We start from the raw sequence: 17,334 nt of genomic DNA, 5'->3' as shown, positions 1-17,334 counted from the left end.
TTTCTGAGGTTTGTTTTAATTGCCTTGCTATGACACCAGACACAAAAGTTAGGTAGGGAGCCCAAAGGAACCAGACCTGTTTTGGGGGTTATGTCCTGTATCTGTAACAATTAAAAATGCTACATTTAAGAAAACTCTGAAAATAGTTTATTTCACAAATGCAGCAATAATCATAAAATTAAAGCCTCAGCCCTCCTCTAGGATAGGTGTTCCTTCACTTTAATATCAGAGCATTCAAAAGAATAATGCTAAAATCCCAAGTTTTCCTTTTTTTAATCTTTCCTTTTTAAAGAAAGGGGACTGATTTATGAGAAGCAGAAGAATTTACTAAAACATTGCTTGCAGATCCAATGTTCTCACCTTTAGCCATGAATTCTGTTATAATATAAATAGGTTCTTCTTTGGTCACTACAGCATAAAGCCTAACGAGCTTATCATGCTGAAGTGTTTTCATGAGGTTGGCTTCCTCCAGAAAGGCTTGCACAGACATCGTTCCAGGCTTCAGAGTCTTCACGGCCACTTTTGTACTATTATGATAGTAACCTAAAAGGAGGGAATACAATCAGTGCACTTGAAGTCACTGCACCACACAGCACCCCAACTAGTTGGAATTTGTAAAGCAGGTGAGATTGGATTCCAGTAATAGCTAAGAGCCTGAGAGCAAATGCCAGATGTAGCACAAATATTTATGCTAGAATTTCTTTTTATTTAGCAACTGATACAAAATTGCAGTGAACAATAATCCACTCTCTGTTTTTAGAAATCATTTATCTGAAAAAAATAATTTTAAAGGCAAACTATCTTCATACTAAGTATGTTAATTTACAACTACTCCATAAAATATTCAAACAGTCAAGAGATGTTTTAATGAATGTCCACGTAAATTGTCTCAGAATCTAATAGAGTCCACAGATTGCTTGCAAGATTCTGGAGCATCTTTAAATACCATGATTATAGCCATTTTATGCATGCTAGTCTCATGCTTATAATCCTTTCTGTAGTCCTCAGTGCTCAAAACAAAGCATAACAGGAAAGTGTAATCGAATGAGCATTCTCATGATCAACAAAGAGATGCTGCCAGGACTGCAATCCTGTGGCATTCAGAACGAGATTTCAAACATGATAACTTATCATGTAGTCCATGCCAAGAGTGGAATAGACTGCCTGTTTCATGTCTCTGTTTATCCAACCTTCTAACGTAGTATTTTAACTATGTAAAAAGCGACTATCAGTAAAGAGAAAAGCAATGAATTATTTTCTGATTTAATGTTTTCCAAACATTAAATAAATGTTAAAATTACATTAAAAAACCCCAATAGAGTTGCAAGTACTAATCCTAAAGTTTATCTTGTGAAGTCATTTAATTCGAAAAAGAAAACAGAGAGAAAGAGAAGAATATAAATACAACTTCTTCCTAACATTTCAGATTTACAGAATGCTTCAGTAATATCAGACTCCAGCCTTCTGACCTCCACCATACCCATTTCAACACTGCAAATATATTTCTCGGAAGAGGTAAAACTTTCATGACTCAATGAAATAGCCTCATTTCCTTATTCAGCAACAGTCCAGACAGTATTACCACAATGGATGCGCCTCTAAATTGGAGTCCACAATTTCCTTATACTATTTATCATCTTAACATAAGAAATCATTGACAAGGCAAGGAACTAATTTCCAGATTTTAAGTGGTTGCTCTAACCACTATGTCTTCCATCACCTTTCTTAATGAAGGATCATCACCTGAGAAAAGCCACAATGTCTATCACAAATTATTAATCTCCATGGTTATTAAATATATTTTTCTAACCACAGTCAGGTCAGAGCAAAACAACAATATACCAAATGAGAGAATCTTTTACACCTGAGATGCAAGCAAAATGTGTCTCATTAATAAAATACACTTTAATGGCTCCATTTGGCTTGTTAACTTTTCTCTTAGCCCTGCTTGAGAATTCTCTTCATGGATTATTAATACCACAGAGCATTATGGTGCACATCATATCAGTACACACTAGGAACAAAAAATGCATAAAACATAGACCCTGCTCTTGCAATGCTACTCTGGTTCATCACATCGCTAAAGAAGCTATCCAGATACACCGGACTCCATGGTCAAAAAACCTTTCATACCATGTCAGGAAACAAGTCTTTCTGCAGTTTAGACTTTTGTTAAATAAGTGATGCAAGCAATAATACGCAAGTTTGAGGAATGTGATGGTGTCTTACATAGAGTGCCATGTTGTTCTCTATATGTTAGAATAGAATCCTCCAAAAATTGTTAGTGTTTCAGGTATTTATTTTGGAGATTATGATGATTATTTTGACAAAGTAGTATCTTGGACAGCCAGGTTGCCTCCAGATTCTTGCTTAATCAGGCCAAGCTGTGATATGGATTTATAACAGACAATAATGAGGTTGACCCTACCATTTCTGACCAGATCTTCAGGACTGAAGTTGAACAACTTTGTGAACAAGCCTGCAAGATGCAGCTTTCTTCTTCTCCTGCTTTCACAGTAATTCCCTGGAGAGGTATACTGGGAAAAACCTGTTTGAGCTATGACACTGTTAGAAGCCAGATAATATCTCAGGCGGTTACATTTGCAGGAGGTACTGGGGAAGAAACTGAGCAACAGCAGCTTCTCTGTGTTTTGTTGCATGTCAGCACATCACTTCTGCTTCACCAGCTACAGCCGTCACTCAGCTGAAGAGCAGAGGAATGCAACAGCAGCTCCATCTCTAGCTCATCTCCATACAGCCCATTAAATGTGAAGGCAGAAAGCACAGGCTGCAGCTTTCCAACCATTCCCATGGTGCAGTGCATAAAATGAGAACACAATTCTGTCATAGTGTTTTCAACTATCATGTCAGCACAGCTAGTGCCCAAAACACACACACAAACTCTAACTTGGTAGCCTAAAACCAGAAAGTATAAAACGTATAAAATTGCACATAGCTGTAATGAAGAAAGAAATTAAATGCACTCGCAGTGATAGACAAAACTAGGAAATAGATGGTCCTTTATAGCAAGTTTTCTCTGTGTAAAAGAAACTCTTTGGAGTTGGAGGAGATTCACCTGCCACTTTGTAAGTGACAAAGATACTCTGCACAGGTCACACAGGAGCATAGCTGAGTGCCTGAGGGATTTGTGGGTCTGCTTTTTGTTCCCAGGGTTTTCTTTGTCCTCCCATAACATAACCTAATTCTCTCCAAAATGTGCAAGAGGAAGATGTCAACTTGGAAGCCCAAAGAATACTTTTGGACAAACTAAAAAGAAAAGCCTATAAAAGATAAGCTGGTGAATCTTCACATTGCAGTAATAGCATTATCTTTACCTTCCCATGTATCACAGAATCACAGAATGGTTGAGGTTGGAAGGGACCTCCAAAGGGCATCTGGTCCAACTCCCCTGATCAAGCAACTAAACAAAACTAGAGCCACTTGTCTAGGACTGTGTCCAGTTAGCTTCTGACTATCTACAGGGATGGAGACCCCACAAAACCTCTGTGCAACCAGTGCCAGTGCTTGGTCACTCACCCAGTGAAAAAGTGTTTCCTGATGTTCAGAGGGAACCTGGTCCTGTCACTGGGCACCATTGAAAGGAGCCTGGTTCTGTCCTCTGCACTCTCCCTTCAGGTATTTACATACATCGATGAGTTCCCCTGAGCCTTTTCTTCTCCAGGCTGAACAGTCTCAGCTCCATCAGCCTTTTCTCACAGGAGGAGATACTCCAGTCCCTTCATCATCTTTGTGGCCCTTTGATGGACTCTCTCCAGTAGCTCTGCATCTCTTTTTACTGGGGAGCCCAGTTCCTCTGAATGGGACACTATTTCCTCTGAAACCACAATTTTAAGTACCTTTTATCAAGAAGAAATTTATTCAGTAATTAAACCATGGAACAATATTTCTCTCTAATTCACACTATGACTGAAAAATAATTTTGTTCCATATGAGGAGGAAATGTAACATCTAGGTTGCTCTCAGTACCTCCACATTAACTCTTGATGCCCCTGGTTGATCATTACAATCGACAGTGTTTGTTGATACCCTGCACGGCACAGCTGACCTGACACATCTTTTCCAGGTTGAACTTCCTTGGTTCTAAGACCAACCACGCTCCCGATTTGAGAGAACCTGCGCCATGCAAATCAGCTTCTCTCGCTTCAGAAAGAAAGCAAGCAGAGAAGAGGAAACACAGCGATCGCTTTCACAGTACATTAATTTTTCTCACAGTGCAGCAATTCAGATGCAGAGGTTAGGCCCAATTTAGATGCCAAAATAATGACACAAGATGAAACATCTTGAACCAGAAACACCCTTTCAAGCTTTATGCCTTTGTATGTGTGTGTGCAAAAGTAATCAGTTCCCAAAATGATCTACCTTTTCAAGCAGGTGATTACCTTCTGCCACAAAATCTTTCACAGCATTTCAGTGTCAGATAAACATTTCTTGCCATGGTTCATTAGACAGAAAAAACTGCACAATGGCTGACACTTGTCTTAGCTACTATGTAAATTGTCACTCACGTATATCGTAGCTAGAGGGTTCCTTATGCCTTTTCTTGTGAAGGTAGATTAACGGCTGAATTTGGTTATATTATATTATTGAGATGAGCTGATTGCATTTTTTACATGATTTATATCGAAAGATTGCACCTATGCCTGAATTAGAGCTTTCTGATTGCCACTGTAGTTGTGTCTGGAGTTGACACTCAAACACCACCATTCTGTGCTTTACTTTTCTAAATGAGAGCATCTCTTCAAAGCAATGACATTCCTGTCAGACTGCCACACTCCTGTGGGTCATCAGAGCCCCCTTCATAGCTTTGTATCTTCTAGTAAGTTTTGGGATACTCTTTTAAGTTACTCAGAAATGGCTTGCTTAATAATAATAATGATAACAATAGTAGTAATAATAATGATAATAATAATATATTATTATTTTAATAACAATTTGATTACTATTGAAATATAACATCCAAAACCACAATTCAGAAAAGGGCTAAGAGAATGATTTGGCCTGAAAAAAAATCCTAATGAAGACTTCGGAAGGAAAGTATACTGGATCTCAAGTAAGATGGTAGCTGGTAACAAGTGTGTAAGTAATGAATAGTACACAGAACATGCAATATGGAACCCAAAAGAATACTCAGATGCCTGAATAGGCAGCATTTCAAAAACGAGAGGATTAAATAATTTTTACAGAATGTGATTAGATACTGGTCATAGCTCCTTGCCACAGGAAGTCACTGAGGCTAAGAAAATAAGACTGTTTATAAGCAAAGCTAATTATAGTTATAGTAATTAACACTAATTTTCTGCTGGGTATATATTAACATTTACAATTTTTAAGTCTTATGCACTTTCGTTACTGGGGACCTACATGACAGTTCAAGGTGGGGGATGATGAATCTCTAATCTTACTACATAAATCACCTACTTAGCAGCAATCTGGGAGGCAATAATCTTGGATTAATTGTCCCCGTTTTTCACTCAGTACATCAGTCCCATGCGTTATATTGCAGCCTCTTCTTTACCAGGAGACAATGAAAACTCTGTACATAATTCACTAAAAGACATGATTTCTTTCAGTTTCAGGTTCTTTACCACTTTCTGATTTGAATAAAAGTCCTGAGACACCCACTGATTTTGAGAATCAGGAGTTACATCTTACTATAACCTTCTACTTCCCCCACAAAACACAACCAGAAAAACCCCTGTTGTCCTCAACCCTCTAAATTACAGTGCTTACCCACTTTTTTTTGTTTTGTTTTTTGTTTTCTCTCCTTTAAAAGACACCAAAGGATTTGTTCTATCAGATATCTTTCCCCTTGCAAATCCTCTTGCCTCAAGAGAAGGTATATTCTGGGCCTGACTGTGCTGTTTTACAAGTATATCAGACCAGGTTCATGCCAACTATTATTTTTGAATGACTCTGAAATTACACTTCTTTGAAGAGATTTAAAAACTCCTTCCAAAGGAATAAACTTACCCATCCAGACTTCTCCAAATTGACCAGCTCCAAGTTTCTTCACTAATTTAATTGATTCCCGTGGGATTTCCCATGCATCTTTATCCCATGGTTTTTGAGGCTTGGGACTAATACAAGCTTTTTCCAACTTTCTGCATAAGCCATCTGATTGCTCTGGTTTTCAAAGGAAAAGCAAAATATGTTACACTTCTGTGTCTCGGGACTTGAGACAAACGTTACTTAATTACAGGTGTGCACTAACCAGCCTAAAGTAATTTTCAAAATAATCAGGTGTTTTGATGAAAAGGTAAGCTTTTTGGTGCTTTTACGTAACTTTAAGCACCTCTGAACTGATATTCGGTATTCAGAAACAAATTTAAAATGGAAGTGTCACATGCATCTGGTTACTATCAGCTTATTAAGATTCTTTTAGTACAATTCATATCAACTAAATAAAATATAAGATCTGTTTACTGACAACATGTTGATGAAGATGCACACTAGAGTCAGGCTTGGGACCTGTATTCTAAGTTTGTCATTAAATTTTCTTGAAACATTGCTTCAGACACATGTGCATGCAAGCATAAGTAGGTCACCATTTTTTTTCTCCAGACACTGACCAGCTACAACTTTAATACAAATGTATTCTCAGGATTTCCAGCTGTGCCAAAGAATTACCACACAAGTCTAACAACTCAGAGAAATTTCATGACCAAGTCTTCAGTGTGGCTTTCAAAAATCACTGTGTGATTTTCTGTCCTACATTCTTCATCTTTGTCTTCCCAGTTCTGAGACTTAAAAATATATTTTGGAGCTGTTCACCAGGAGGTTATGCACAATGAAAAGTCACTCTTGTAGCTAAAACATAGGTAGAAACTTTTCCCTTCGTCTCCATCCCCCTTTTTAAAATAATAAATGTATACATTCTGTGTGGGTGGGATCTCCTTTCTTTGAAGTCAATGGACTTCTACTTCCTTCAAAATGCCTTTCGCAGTAAATAAATAATTTTATGAGAAAAATAAAAACAATTCCACACTCAACATTGCAAGAAGACATTCACAAGTCTATATGTATTTCTGCTAACTGTGAATAAAAATTTACTTTCAAATACAGAATTTATTTATTTACAATGCAGTCTATTCTTACTGTAGTTTCACATCATCATAACTCTGATGAGGTGTTTTATAAAGTTATTCTTTATTTCACAGTGGTATGCCACAGAGCAAGCCGAATTAGGTCTGATTATGATAAGGTTACTTGGGTTCCAACCAGTTTTACCTTGTCTTTGATAACATGCATGCCTGGGTTATTTAGGAAACAAATAAAAAAAAAGATTAAAAGGTTTGAAACAAAACAAGAAAGCCTTTATTTTCCTTCACAGAAAATAATGGCTGTATTCTATCAAGTAATCCACTAACCGATTTAACTTACTTTGATAATGTTTGATCATATCATTGATGTTGGGAAAAGTTATTCTTGGAGAGATGTAAAATCCTCCATTGTCTAGACTCCTAATTTTGTAGTGCTTAATAACATCACCATGCTGTGGATCATAGTCTCTTATGGAGAGAGAATAGCTCCCTGTGGATAAAGAAAGAAGGGTCATTAACAGATAGCAAAAGTCAGCAGTGTCCATGCATATACAGTTGAGCCTAAATCACCTTTTATCTGTTTTTCTTTTTACTCCCTTATTTCCTCAAAAAGCATTTTGCAATCAGCAGGAGGAAGTTAGCCAATAGCCGGTCCTGAACTTGTCACTAAAATGCTTACAGTCACACTTTCTTTTTCAATCTTATTCAACAAACTCAAGAGTTCCATAATTCTCTCAACAAGATGTGCAACACCCACTTCTGCAGAAAGTACCCCCAGCTTGAGTGGAGCCGGCTGGGAAAGCAAGGCCAGGGGTGAAATTTGGTGATCGGTATTTCGGAAAAGGAACACTGGACGTCATGGGCCAACCAGCAAAAGGATCTTTTGGAGATGGCTTGAGGCTTACAGGAGGGAGAGCAGATCTGTTAGTCCAAGGGAGCCTAACCTCAACTGGGATTTAAGATAGGGCAGCAGAGCATCTACCCTTAACTACAGAGCTCTTAATTTCTTCTACTCATACAATTCTCATCTATTTTCAAAGGATAAGAAACCACCTCACTCCCTTCTCTCTCCCCCCACACACATGCAGTGACAGAAGGTAGAAAGAAACATTTTGATGCTACCTAGTCTTACTCTCAGCATCTTATGTTCAATTTAGGAGTCTTCATTTGAGAGCACAGAAACAATGATACAGGGCCATTACAGAAAACTAGCCAATCAAGAATCTGCACTGTTAGGTCCAGAAAAACTACCCAGTGGGGAGGACAGACATATGGTCTGCTGAAGGGATTCATACATCTTCCTCTGGAGGATCCAGTGTTAAGAGTATCCAGTTGGAGTGTTCAGTCAGGCTGTTCTCAGAGTCCAGACACTGGGGCACAACCTTCTCAACGTCACAGCCAAAGAGTCTGGAGATCTCACTAAGCTTTTCAGTGCAAAGGACTCTGTCTCCAGCACAAACCTCTACCAAAAAGCTTTTTTGAAAAAAATCACACTCCAGTGCAGAAGTGTGAACCCTCATTATGCACTAACTACATTTTAAGACTTGTAGCAATGGATACAGATCGAATAATAGAAGACTGTAAAATGCAGCAAATACTACTATTTACAGTGAAAAGTGTCCTTCAATAAAAGGAATCACAAATTTTAGGAAAAGACCTGTCACTTCATTCATTCATGCTTCTTGTCAGTGTAATCACACGGACACACTTTTTTTTCCCCTATCTCAACTTTGGGTGTTAACCTGTAAGTCTCTTCTCTCTTTTCCTGGTGATTTTCTCATCCTTCTCACTCCTACAGAACTGCAGAAAATTCACACAATAGGACACACTGGGACTACTCGACACCCAGTGCCACCTGATGCCAATTTTTGTGAAGGCAGACTGTATGTTTTTAACTCTACTATCAATTCCAAAGTAAACCACCCCAAAGCCTACCTTTTAATGTTTCACTTTCTCTGATAAGGAAAGCTCCAGGACTATTTCCAGGAGCCAGGAGTTGTCTTTCGGCATCTTTTCTGGTTATGTCTTTGAAGAACCATCTGAAAAGTATTTCAAAGAGTTAGAACCATTTCTATCCCCACCCACAGAGGATACACCACCAGGGTGAAGAAGAAGCTTGCCAGTATTTAGAGCCTGGGAGAACTTACTCTTCTGTTTCCAGGGTGTCTACTTTTGCTACATAGTTGCTGGGAATAAAGCCTTCCTTCCTTGTTGTGAGTGATTTTGCTCTCCACCATTCTCCCAGCCTGAAAAACAGAAACAACAGTAGTATTCACAGGAAAGGAAAATGAGTGTTGTTTGTGTTCTACTGTGCTGAGAGCTTTGCCCACGCTGGAGAGAGAAGCATCATCTTTCTCTGAACTCGAGCCCCCTGAGAAGCCATAGGCTCTGCTGAAGCAATGTTTGGTCACCGTTAAACAAGGGCACATTTGTATTTTCATATATAAAGAAGCTCTCTTAACATTAATACATTCATGTTATGAGTAGGATATCAAAAAATTATAAAGGGCATTAGATGAGTCCAAAGAAAAACTAAGATACAATCAGTACTGTCATACTTACTCCTCAATAACTTTCAATTTTTCTCCTTTTTTGAAGGACAAGTCATCTTCATGAATGCCATCATAGGGATACAAAGCTACCACAATGACTCCATGCTCCTCTGTTTCTGCAAAGGTAGAAAACCAAAGGCACATTTACATTATTTTGCAGACTGACATGGGCATAGCACACAGCAGTAAGTTTCCTATGAAAACGTACCTTCACTGACAAACCTCTGTCCTGGTAAGAGCTGTGCTTCTGGATTTGCCTACAATAAAATATGTCTTTAATTAGGCAGTTTTGAGATCTTTGTTACAATCTTGCAGTACAATTACATATTATTCAGTTGCTTTGGTATCATCTTATGTATCTTAAAAGGAAATGCTCCAGTCTTTTTACACCATTCTTCAAAAATTAATTACAACATAAAAATAGAGTAAGTCCCCACTAGAATTGAGTGGCTCAGACCTCAGGAAGGTGTGACACAAGCTGTAGGGAGGAAGTTCACAGCTTTGTGACTTCTGCTGAAGAGGCTTTAAGCAGGGCTCTTTAACAGGACAGTTACTAACATGTAGCTGTCACGCTAAAGAACGACAAGCGTGCTTATGTTGCTAAGAATGTGCAAGAAAAAAAAAAAGAGTAATTAAAAAAAATCACCAAATGGTAGTTTGTGATGTTTGTATATTGACTGAGAGCACACCGAGTCAGCTAGTGAGAGGGGAGAGAAGCGTGTCAATCACACCCGCAGAGAGCATGGCCCTTCAGTAAAGGCAGCCAGGAAATATGGTTTCCTCAGCATGGTAGAGAGCAAAGGGAGAAAACGTACCAGTCAATCTGCAAAACAGCAAACCCATTTGGTACCCAACAGGACTCCCTTCCCAGCACCTTCCTTTCTAATGCCAGGCAGCACATGTGGACCTGCCATTAGCCTGTTCCTCCTGCAGTACAGCCCTGCTCCCTTTGCCACTGCACCCTCCTCTCCCCACCTATGCGCCTCATGCAAGGTTGAGTAGAGGTCTTCAGTGGGTAAAAGGAAAGCTGACTAGAGCTGGTAAAGAATGGCTCGTGATTCGTTTTTAAATTACATAATCAACACCTGGACCCTATAGCTATTAAAAACAGTTCTAAACTGCTTCACATTTTCTAGTCACCCAGCATTCTTCTACAGACATAGGTATATCTAGATCCAGCATTGTAAAGAATTAGTTTTCTTGCAGAAAACTACGACAAACATAAAGTAATTAAGTAACAAACTGCCACGTTTTATTTCTTTAAGTACTTATTCGTTGAGGGTGAACTGCACATTAAAAGCCCAATTGTGGACTAATGATAATTTGAATTTCTTCACGCATGTGCTTTGGATTGAAATTTAAGTTATGCCAGTCATGTTTTGATCTTGCTACTGGAATTCTCCCCTGAGACTATCTACTTACTGGCCTTTGCTGTTTATTGGACGTTGGATCCCTCACATAAATAGTTCGTTCAGTTTTACGTACTGGTTGATTCTTCAAATCTAGACCATCTCCATGCAGATTCTCTTTCCTTTTTGATTTTATACATCCCATATTTCCTGTTGGAATAAAAAAGGTATTAAACAAAAACATTATGCCATATACCAAACTGTTTCCCATGCAATCATCTGGGCTACGCATCAAAAATGTGCTTCCTTTCCATACACAATAGTTCACAGGGAGAACAACTGAAGGTTAGGAACACATGCTGAAAGCTCTTTTCTGCTGCAAATGAAAGAAATGACTTATTGTCTCAATCCACAGATGAAGTAAATATTTCAAAATAGTTATTTACCATTTCAACATTTTCAGATTTATCATCTTTTCTCCCTAATCTGCCCTCCACCACCAAAACCCCTTGCGTCTTTCTGATACTTCTGTGAGCTTCAGAATTGATATAAAAAGATTATAATTACTGTAGCGACAACTTATTTCTGTATGTTTCAGAGAAAAGGCTGCTTTGGAGGATGTAGAAAATAAATTCCAGTCCAACTGATGAGAACTGCAGCTGGAGTTAGCAATGCCTGTATCTCCCCACTTCATTTTGCGTATGCCAGTCTAGCAGGGACCTCCATTTGATTCACATCCCTGTCTCATGTGAGGCTGATGACTTGTGCAGTCCCAGCTCCATGGCAGATAATGCTGCTACTGTGACCAATCTCCTTGTTCAAAGAGGCCTGTTACAGCAGTCTAAAACAGCCAATGTGTGTATTAGTGACGGCAAATCACCACACGAGTATTTCTTCTTCAATAAATTTTAGAAAGATAATTCTTCTCTCAGGATGTGTAGTCATGCTAAATCTGATGAGATACAGCTGTTAGCATCTACATGACTGGAACCTGACTGCTAATCCCATGATGTAATTACATAGTACTTCAGCAAGCATATATACATTATCTCTGTATTCCTCCCTCAGAGGGGAGTAATTATACTTACTCTTCAAAGAATCCACTATGAATGCTTTTCAAACCTCTCCTTCCTTCCTCTCTCCCTCCTTTCAGGTCAGTGCTCTAATGCTAAGTTCACAGTCACATTTTCCCTTGCAGGCACACACTCTCACTCCCCCCCTGCCCTAATTAATCTTTAAAGCCAGTTCTTTGAAGAACAATGTAAAACCTAAAATAAGAGCTCAGTGCATATATGGGGTCAAGTAAACCATCACTGACTAAAACAGAGTTGGAGAAGCTAAAACAGATTGTAACGCTCTACAGTACATCTCACTTTTACCTTCATCTCTAGGATCAAAAAGGTCATCATAGTAAACAGTTAAAGTGGTAGAGGCATCCAGTTGAAGACACAACTGTTTCAATATGATGGTGCCTTATACACCCTATTCTGCAAGTAGGAAAATTAGCCTTTTGTAACAATACTGATAATAACCATAATCCTAACTGACTATAACAATAAACCAAGGCCATAAATGCTCCACATGGCAGGTCTAAATTTCCCACATTGCTTTCATTTAATCTCCCATTCTGCTACTGAGGAAGCAGATGCACTATCCTATCCATGGGCTGAATGTTTTCTCTTAAACATGAGAGGAGGGTACCTTCTCTCCTAATTTCTGCAAATTATCTGTCACCTATTGCCAACAGATCTTGGGTGTCCATAAGATTTCTGTACTGATGCAGCGAACTGTGATACTGGTTTAAAAACAGCATGAGAACTCATTGCTCCCCTTCTCATCTTCTCTTGAAATAAAAAGAAAAGGAATCATACAGAAAATCAATGGGCACTGACTAGGCATCATCATCCCACAGAGGCAGAGAATAGTTTCCTCGTGTGTCAACATTTAAGTGTTCTCATACTTGTCTGAAGGCACTGTGGGGCACCTTCAGCCCTTAGAAGCAAACATCTTTAATGCTTAATTTTAGTTTCTGAAAACACCCATTGGGAGATTTTTCCAAATTCTCAGCTCTATATGGGTTACATACTAGTTGTACTGAAATACTGAGAAGGATTTTTTTTTTTAATTTTATTTATTTATTTACAATTGTGGATATATAGATGACTCTTGTTCTGTAGTTAATGGTTCATAGGAAATTTCTGTACACCCACGGGCAGGCTGGTGTTTGTACATTCACTCTAGACATCAGGAAGCCCAGTGTTTAATTACCTGCTGTATCTGCAAGATCAGGTACTCAGCCACCTAACTGCTAACCTTTTTGCTCTTGAATAGTTCTGCTTCTACAGAACAAACAGCTAAAGTGGAGGACATAAGGTAATTTGATCTAAATTGTCAGCCAAAAATCCCTTTCCCTATTGGTGTAAGAAAACTGAAGATATCTTTAGAGACTGCAGCTTGTCTAGTGCCAGTGCAAACTCAGAGAAAAGCATATTTACTCATTTTTTTCTGCAGATTAAGGCACGTGAACAGCTGTAACTTAAGCCTGCTGTGAGGTTGTGCTGGTAAACTCAAGGTCAGCATTTGTTCAAGACAGTAACAACAGATCAGTGCCAATAAGCATGTGCTCTGTAATCCCACAGAAGTCTACTCAATGTTGTGTGAAATCACACAAATACAGTATGCGATGGCACCAAACAAAGAGAACATCCTGAGCCTCATGAAGAACCACTTGTTTTTGTTTATTTCCTCATGGAGGTGAAAGCCCCTGGTCCTCACAGGACTTAGCTAGGTCTACATTAGCAAATTGCGCCAACAGTTGGTGCTGAAGCCCATACCTGCTTCAGGGGGGCTTACTGTCCCGTTCACTCCAGTACAGCCCCAAGGACTGAACATTCAGTAGGAGCAAGACCATAGCAAGAGTTTATGTCAAGGTAAGCCCCACAATGCAACTTCCTAAAGCAGTCCCGTCCTTGCACTCCAACTCTGATTCACAACATGAGCTACAGCCTAGCAAGTGGGAGCAACTGCTTCAGGAGTTCGATCCCGATCTAACTAAAATGCTAACACAGACACTTCCTGAGATTTTTAACCTCTTTATGAAACAAATCTCTTAAATCTTGAAAAAGAAACATATGGAAAATATGCAACAACATAAAATAAATGTTTAGCACTTAATATTATAGTTAAGTGTATGATATATAATTTAATATTTAATTTTCCAACCTTATGTTATGTCTAAATATAGGCAGACAATGGAGACAAAGCATAAACAAAGTTGAAAAATAGTTTTTGAACAGCAGAAACCAGATCAACGAGCACATGTTCTTTTGATTTTTGAACTCTTCAAAGGGCACAAAATCTTCTATTTCTGATTGTGCTAAACCTCTGCAAAGCTGTGTGCACTGGGTTCTGGACTGCACATATAAAATTCTGTAAGATCAGTCCTATGCTCAAAGCAAATGTAACTGGTTTGGTTTCAAAAGCTTCAGCTCAGTGACTGCTCAGTTCATCTACAATGCCAGACATATTTATTTCCAGCATATTATTACACATTTTTACTGAAATCTGATCCAGGTCTTTACCAGGATTTTGAGAGTGGTATCAAAGCAAATATTCATACGGCCAGTATAAAGAGCAGGCACTGACAGGAGAGTTTCAATCAACATGCATTGTAATGGATTTTAAAATATAAAATGCTATATCATTACCAAAGTTAACTTCACAAACATTCCACCTTAGCAAATTACCCATACAGAAGCTTTGAAACACAAAATATTTCTTTCTTAGTTTATACAGCAGTCATAAGGAAAATCTGAAGGGGGGAAGTTCATTCATGCATAAATAAAATATTTCAGCCAGTGTAAAATGTTTATTTGCATAGCTCTGTTGCTGTATCACAAGAAGCATCAAGGAAGTTTTGTTGAGACATAAAGGAAAAGAGAATATGGTAAGCAAAGAGCAAGCCAGAGAGCACAGCACTGTTACGAATAAAACTATGTTATTGTTTGTCAGAGATAAAAATAATAAAATAAATTAAATAAAATAAAAATAATAAAAATAAATCAGAGGAAATGTTGTCTGTTCCTACTCAGAGGTTTCCCATTCCAACAGTTTTGCTGTATAGGAAACACTACTTTTCATCCATTCTTTTTATCTATTGTCCTGTCCAGACCTCTAGACATGAAAGAAAAATATTTAATTAAAAGAAACTCTATATAACATAGCTGCTAACTTTATAAACAAACATCTAAAAATGTAACATCTTCTCTTTTAACAAAGAGCATATTTTATTTCATAGCTAAAAGGTAAAGACAGGTAGTTGAGTTAACATCTGCAGCATGGTTACAAGAATCTAAATTCAGGCACCCTTTAATAACCCACAAGGGTATCCATAAGAACCATCACACAGAGCTTCTGCAGAGGTTGTTCCACAGACACCAATTCTGATGTCTAGAGAGGCATTTACCTTGAATTTTTTCTCCAAATCCCCTGTTTCATCTTGCTATAGCAGCACATGGGGTCTTTAATTCCAAAATGGATGGGGAGGGTGGGGACCAGAAACTAGTGCAACATTTTTCCAGGGTTAAAAAGCTGCCGTCTATCCCCCAAATACTATTGTTTTACCTGTCTTTTGCTACATTACCAGGAGTAATGTATCTAAAGCCACAATACTTCCTACTACAAGAAAAGTTCGTGTGACCACTGCCTGTGCATCCACACCATGCGCAGCACTTGAGGTTTCATTTCCTCCCAGAACTTACCCTTTTGCTTCATTTACAAAGCCGGTCTCATTTTTCATTTTGCTTATGGTCACAACTATTCTCCTCTTTGTGATTGTTAGATCCAATATTTACGGCGCACATTAGGAACATTTCCTAAAAATGAATCTGACGTGTCTGGGCTTTTCTTGATTGAAGTCATGTCTTCATGAAAATGATTCTCAAATCCTCACAGATTTTCCAACAGTTTAGGGAGATTTCATTTTGAATTTTTTGCAAAGATTAAACTTTTGAAAAACAACTAAAACAGATTATACTTTGGCTTTTCCAATAATAAAGTAACTTCTAAAGGAAATCGAACTACAACACTGAGTATACAAGCAACTCTGTTTATCAGATAAATATCTGTTGTTCAAACGGTCAGTAATCATGTATATAAACCCCAGTTCTGTGGGCAGCTTAGGCTTTTAACATATACATATGTATTTTAACAGGTACATATATAAATATAAATCTGTGTTCAATTACAAGGCTTATAAGCAGTAAACTCTTCCTTTAAGACACAAATATTTCTTACGCACATATACAAAAGATGTTCCTAAGCAGTACAAATAAGAGAGAGATGGTGCATTAAGAAATATAAAGAAAAAAAAGTTAAAATCAGGATCCCCAAATTATTCTAAGTCTTAAACACTGCTCTATTTTTAAGCTTCTGAATCAAAGAGCAGGAAGCAATTGTTTACACCTATATATAAAAATAACCAAGTGATTTTAAAACTGGAGCTTTAAAGCAGCTTAGAGAGCAGAGGCATAAATAATTTGATTTTTTAACACCTCTTTCAAAAATTGAAAATAATATCTCTTCCCTCCTCTGTTTTAGAGGTTTCATTATGGCCTTTAATGCCAGCTGGTTTGCTGCTACTTAACAAGTTATAAAGCCAGAGGTAACACAGTGATGCCTTCATCAGATCTCCTGAATAATTGAGAATGCGAGACTTCTCTGTATTACCCTTAATGTCAAGGCAGAAGTGTCTCAAAAAACAAACAAACTCAGAGTGATCAACTTAGATCTAAAACTGCTGGGGAGGAAGAATAGTAAGTCCACTCTGTCCAAGGACAAAACACATGCTTTCTCAGTATCCCATCCAACTTTCTACATCATTTCAATCGACTGTTCAAGTTTCTTAACATTTATTGCTGACTTTCACTCTATGTTGATCCATTTCCACATCACCTGTGGTACCTGAGTGTTAAAACGATCTGTACCTCTGTTATTGGGACTATGAAGAGGACCATCTCTGAGGGGTGAGGGAAACCTGGGTTCATTTCCAACCCATCATCACATGGTGCAGAATGGCAAAATAATCTCCCAAGGAACACAATTTAAGGGGGTAGAGATCAGCAAAGCCTCATCAGCACTGCTCTATACATATTTGTGCCAATGAAGATGTGCTACTAGGCCGGAGTGATAATAAGAGTGGCAAAAGTAAATTATCTGTGGTTGGGAGTAATGTGAAAGAATTAAAATGGAGAGCAACTAAACAGAACTGGATTCCTATTCCTTGACTGTCTCAAAAATGATCAGTTTTGGTTTTGTTCAGCCTTGGTCTTATACCTGAAATTCATCACATGTATATATGTGTATATATATATA

General features: G+C 38.1%; 1 protein-coding gene across 4 annotated transcripts in view; it reads right to left on the bottom strand.

The window, feature by feature from the left end:
• The window catches only part of LYN (LYN proto-oncogene, Src family tyrosine kinase), a 45,915-nt gene that overhangs the window by 19,043 nt on the left and 9,538 nt on the right, over positions 1-17,334 (bottom strand). Inside the window, exons 1-9 of one of the 4 annotated variants that reach the window (XM_026843279.1) lie at positions 12,051-12,092; positions 11,036-11,172; positions 9,822-9,870; positions 9,624-9,729; positions 9,209-9,307; positions 8,997-9,100; positions 7,402-7,551; positions 5,992-6,144; positions 361-543 (exon numbers count right to left, since the gene is read on the bottom strand). In XM_026843279.1, the coding sequence (XP_026699080.1) occupies positions 361-543; positions 5,992-6,144; positions 7,402-7,551; positions 8,997-9,100; positions 9,209-9,307; positions 9,624-9,729; positions 9,822-9,870; positions 11,036-11,167 (976 nt within the window). In that variant the 5' untranslated portion in view covers positions 11,168-11,172; positions 12,051-12,092. Of the gene's footprint in view, positions 1-360; positions 544-5,991; positions 6,145-7,401; positions 7,552-8,996; positions 9,101-9,208; positions 9,308-9,623; positions 9,730-9,821; positions 9,871-11,035; positions 11,173-12,050; positions 12,093-17,334 lie in introns of those variants that run through there. The other 3 variants (XM_026843281.1, XM_026843282.1, XM_026843280.1) reach the window with 3 other exon arrangements.

This window comes from Athene cunicularia, assembly GCF_003259725.1.
Source record: "Athene cunicularia isolate RWA chromosome 2 unlocalized genomic scaffold, athCun1 chr2_part1, whole genome shotgun sequence".
Taxonomy (NCBI): Eukaryota; Metazoa; Chordata; class Aves; order Strigiformes; family Strigidae; genus Athene; species Athene cunicularia.
This window is presented reverse-complemented; position numbering and strand designations above follow the sequence as displayed.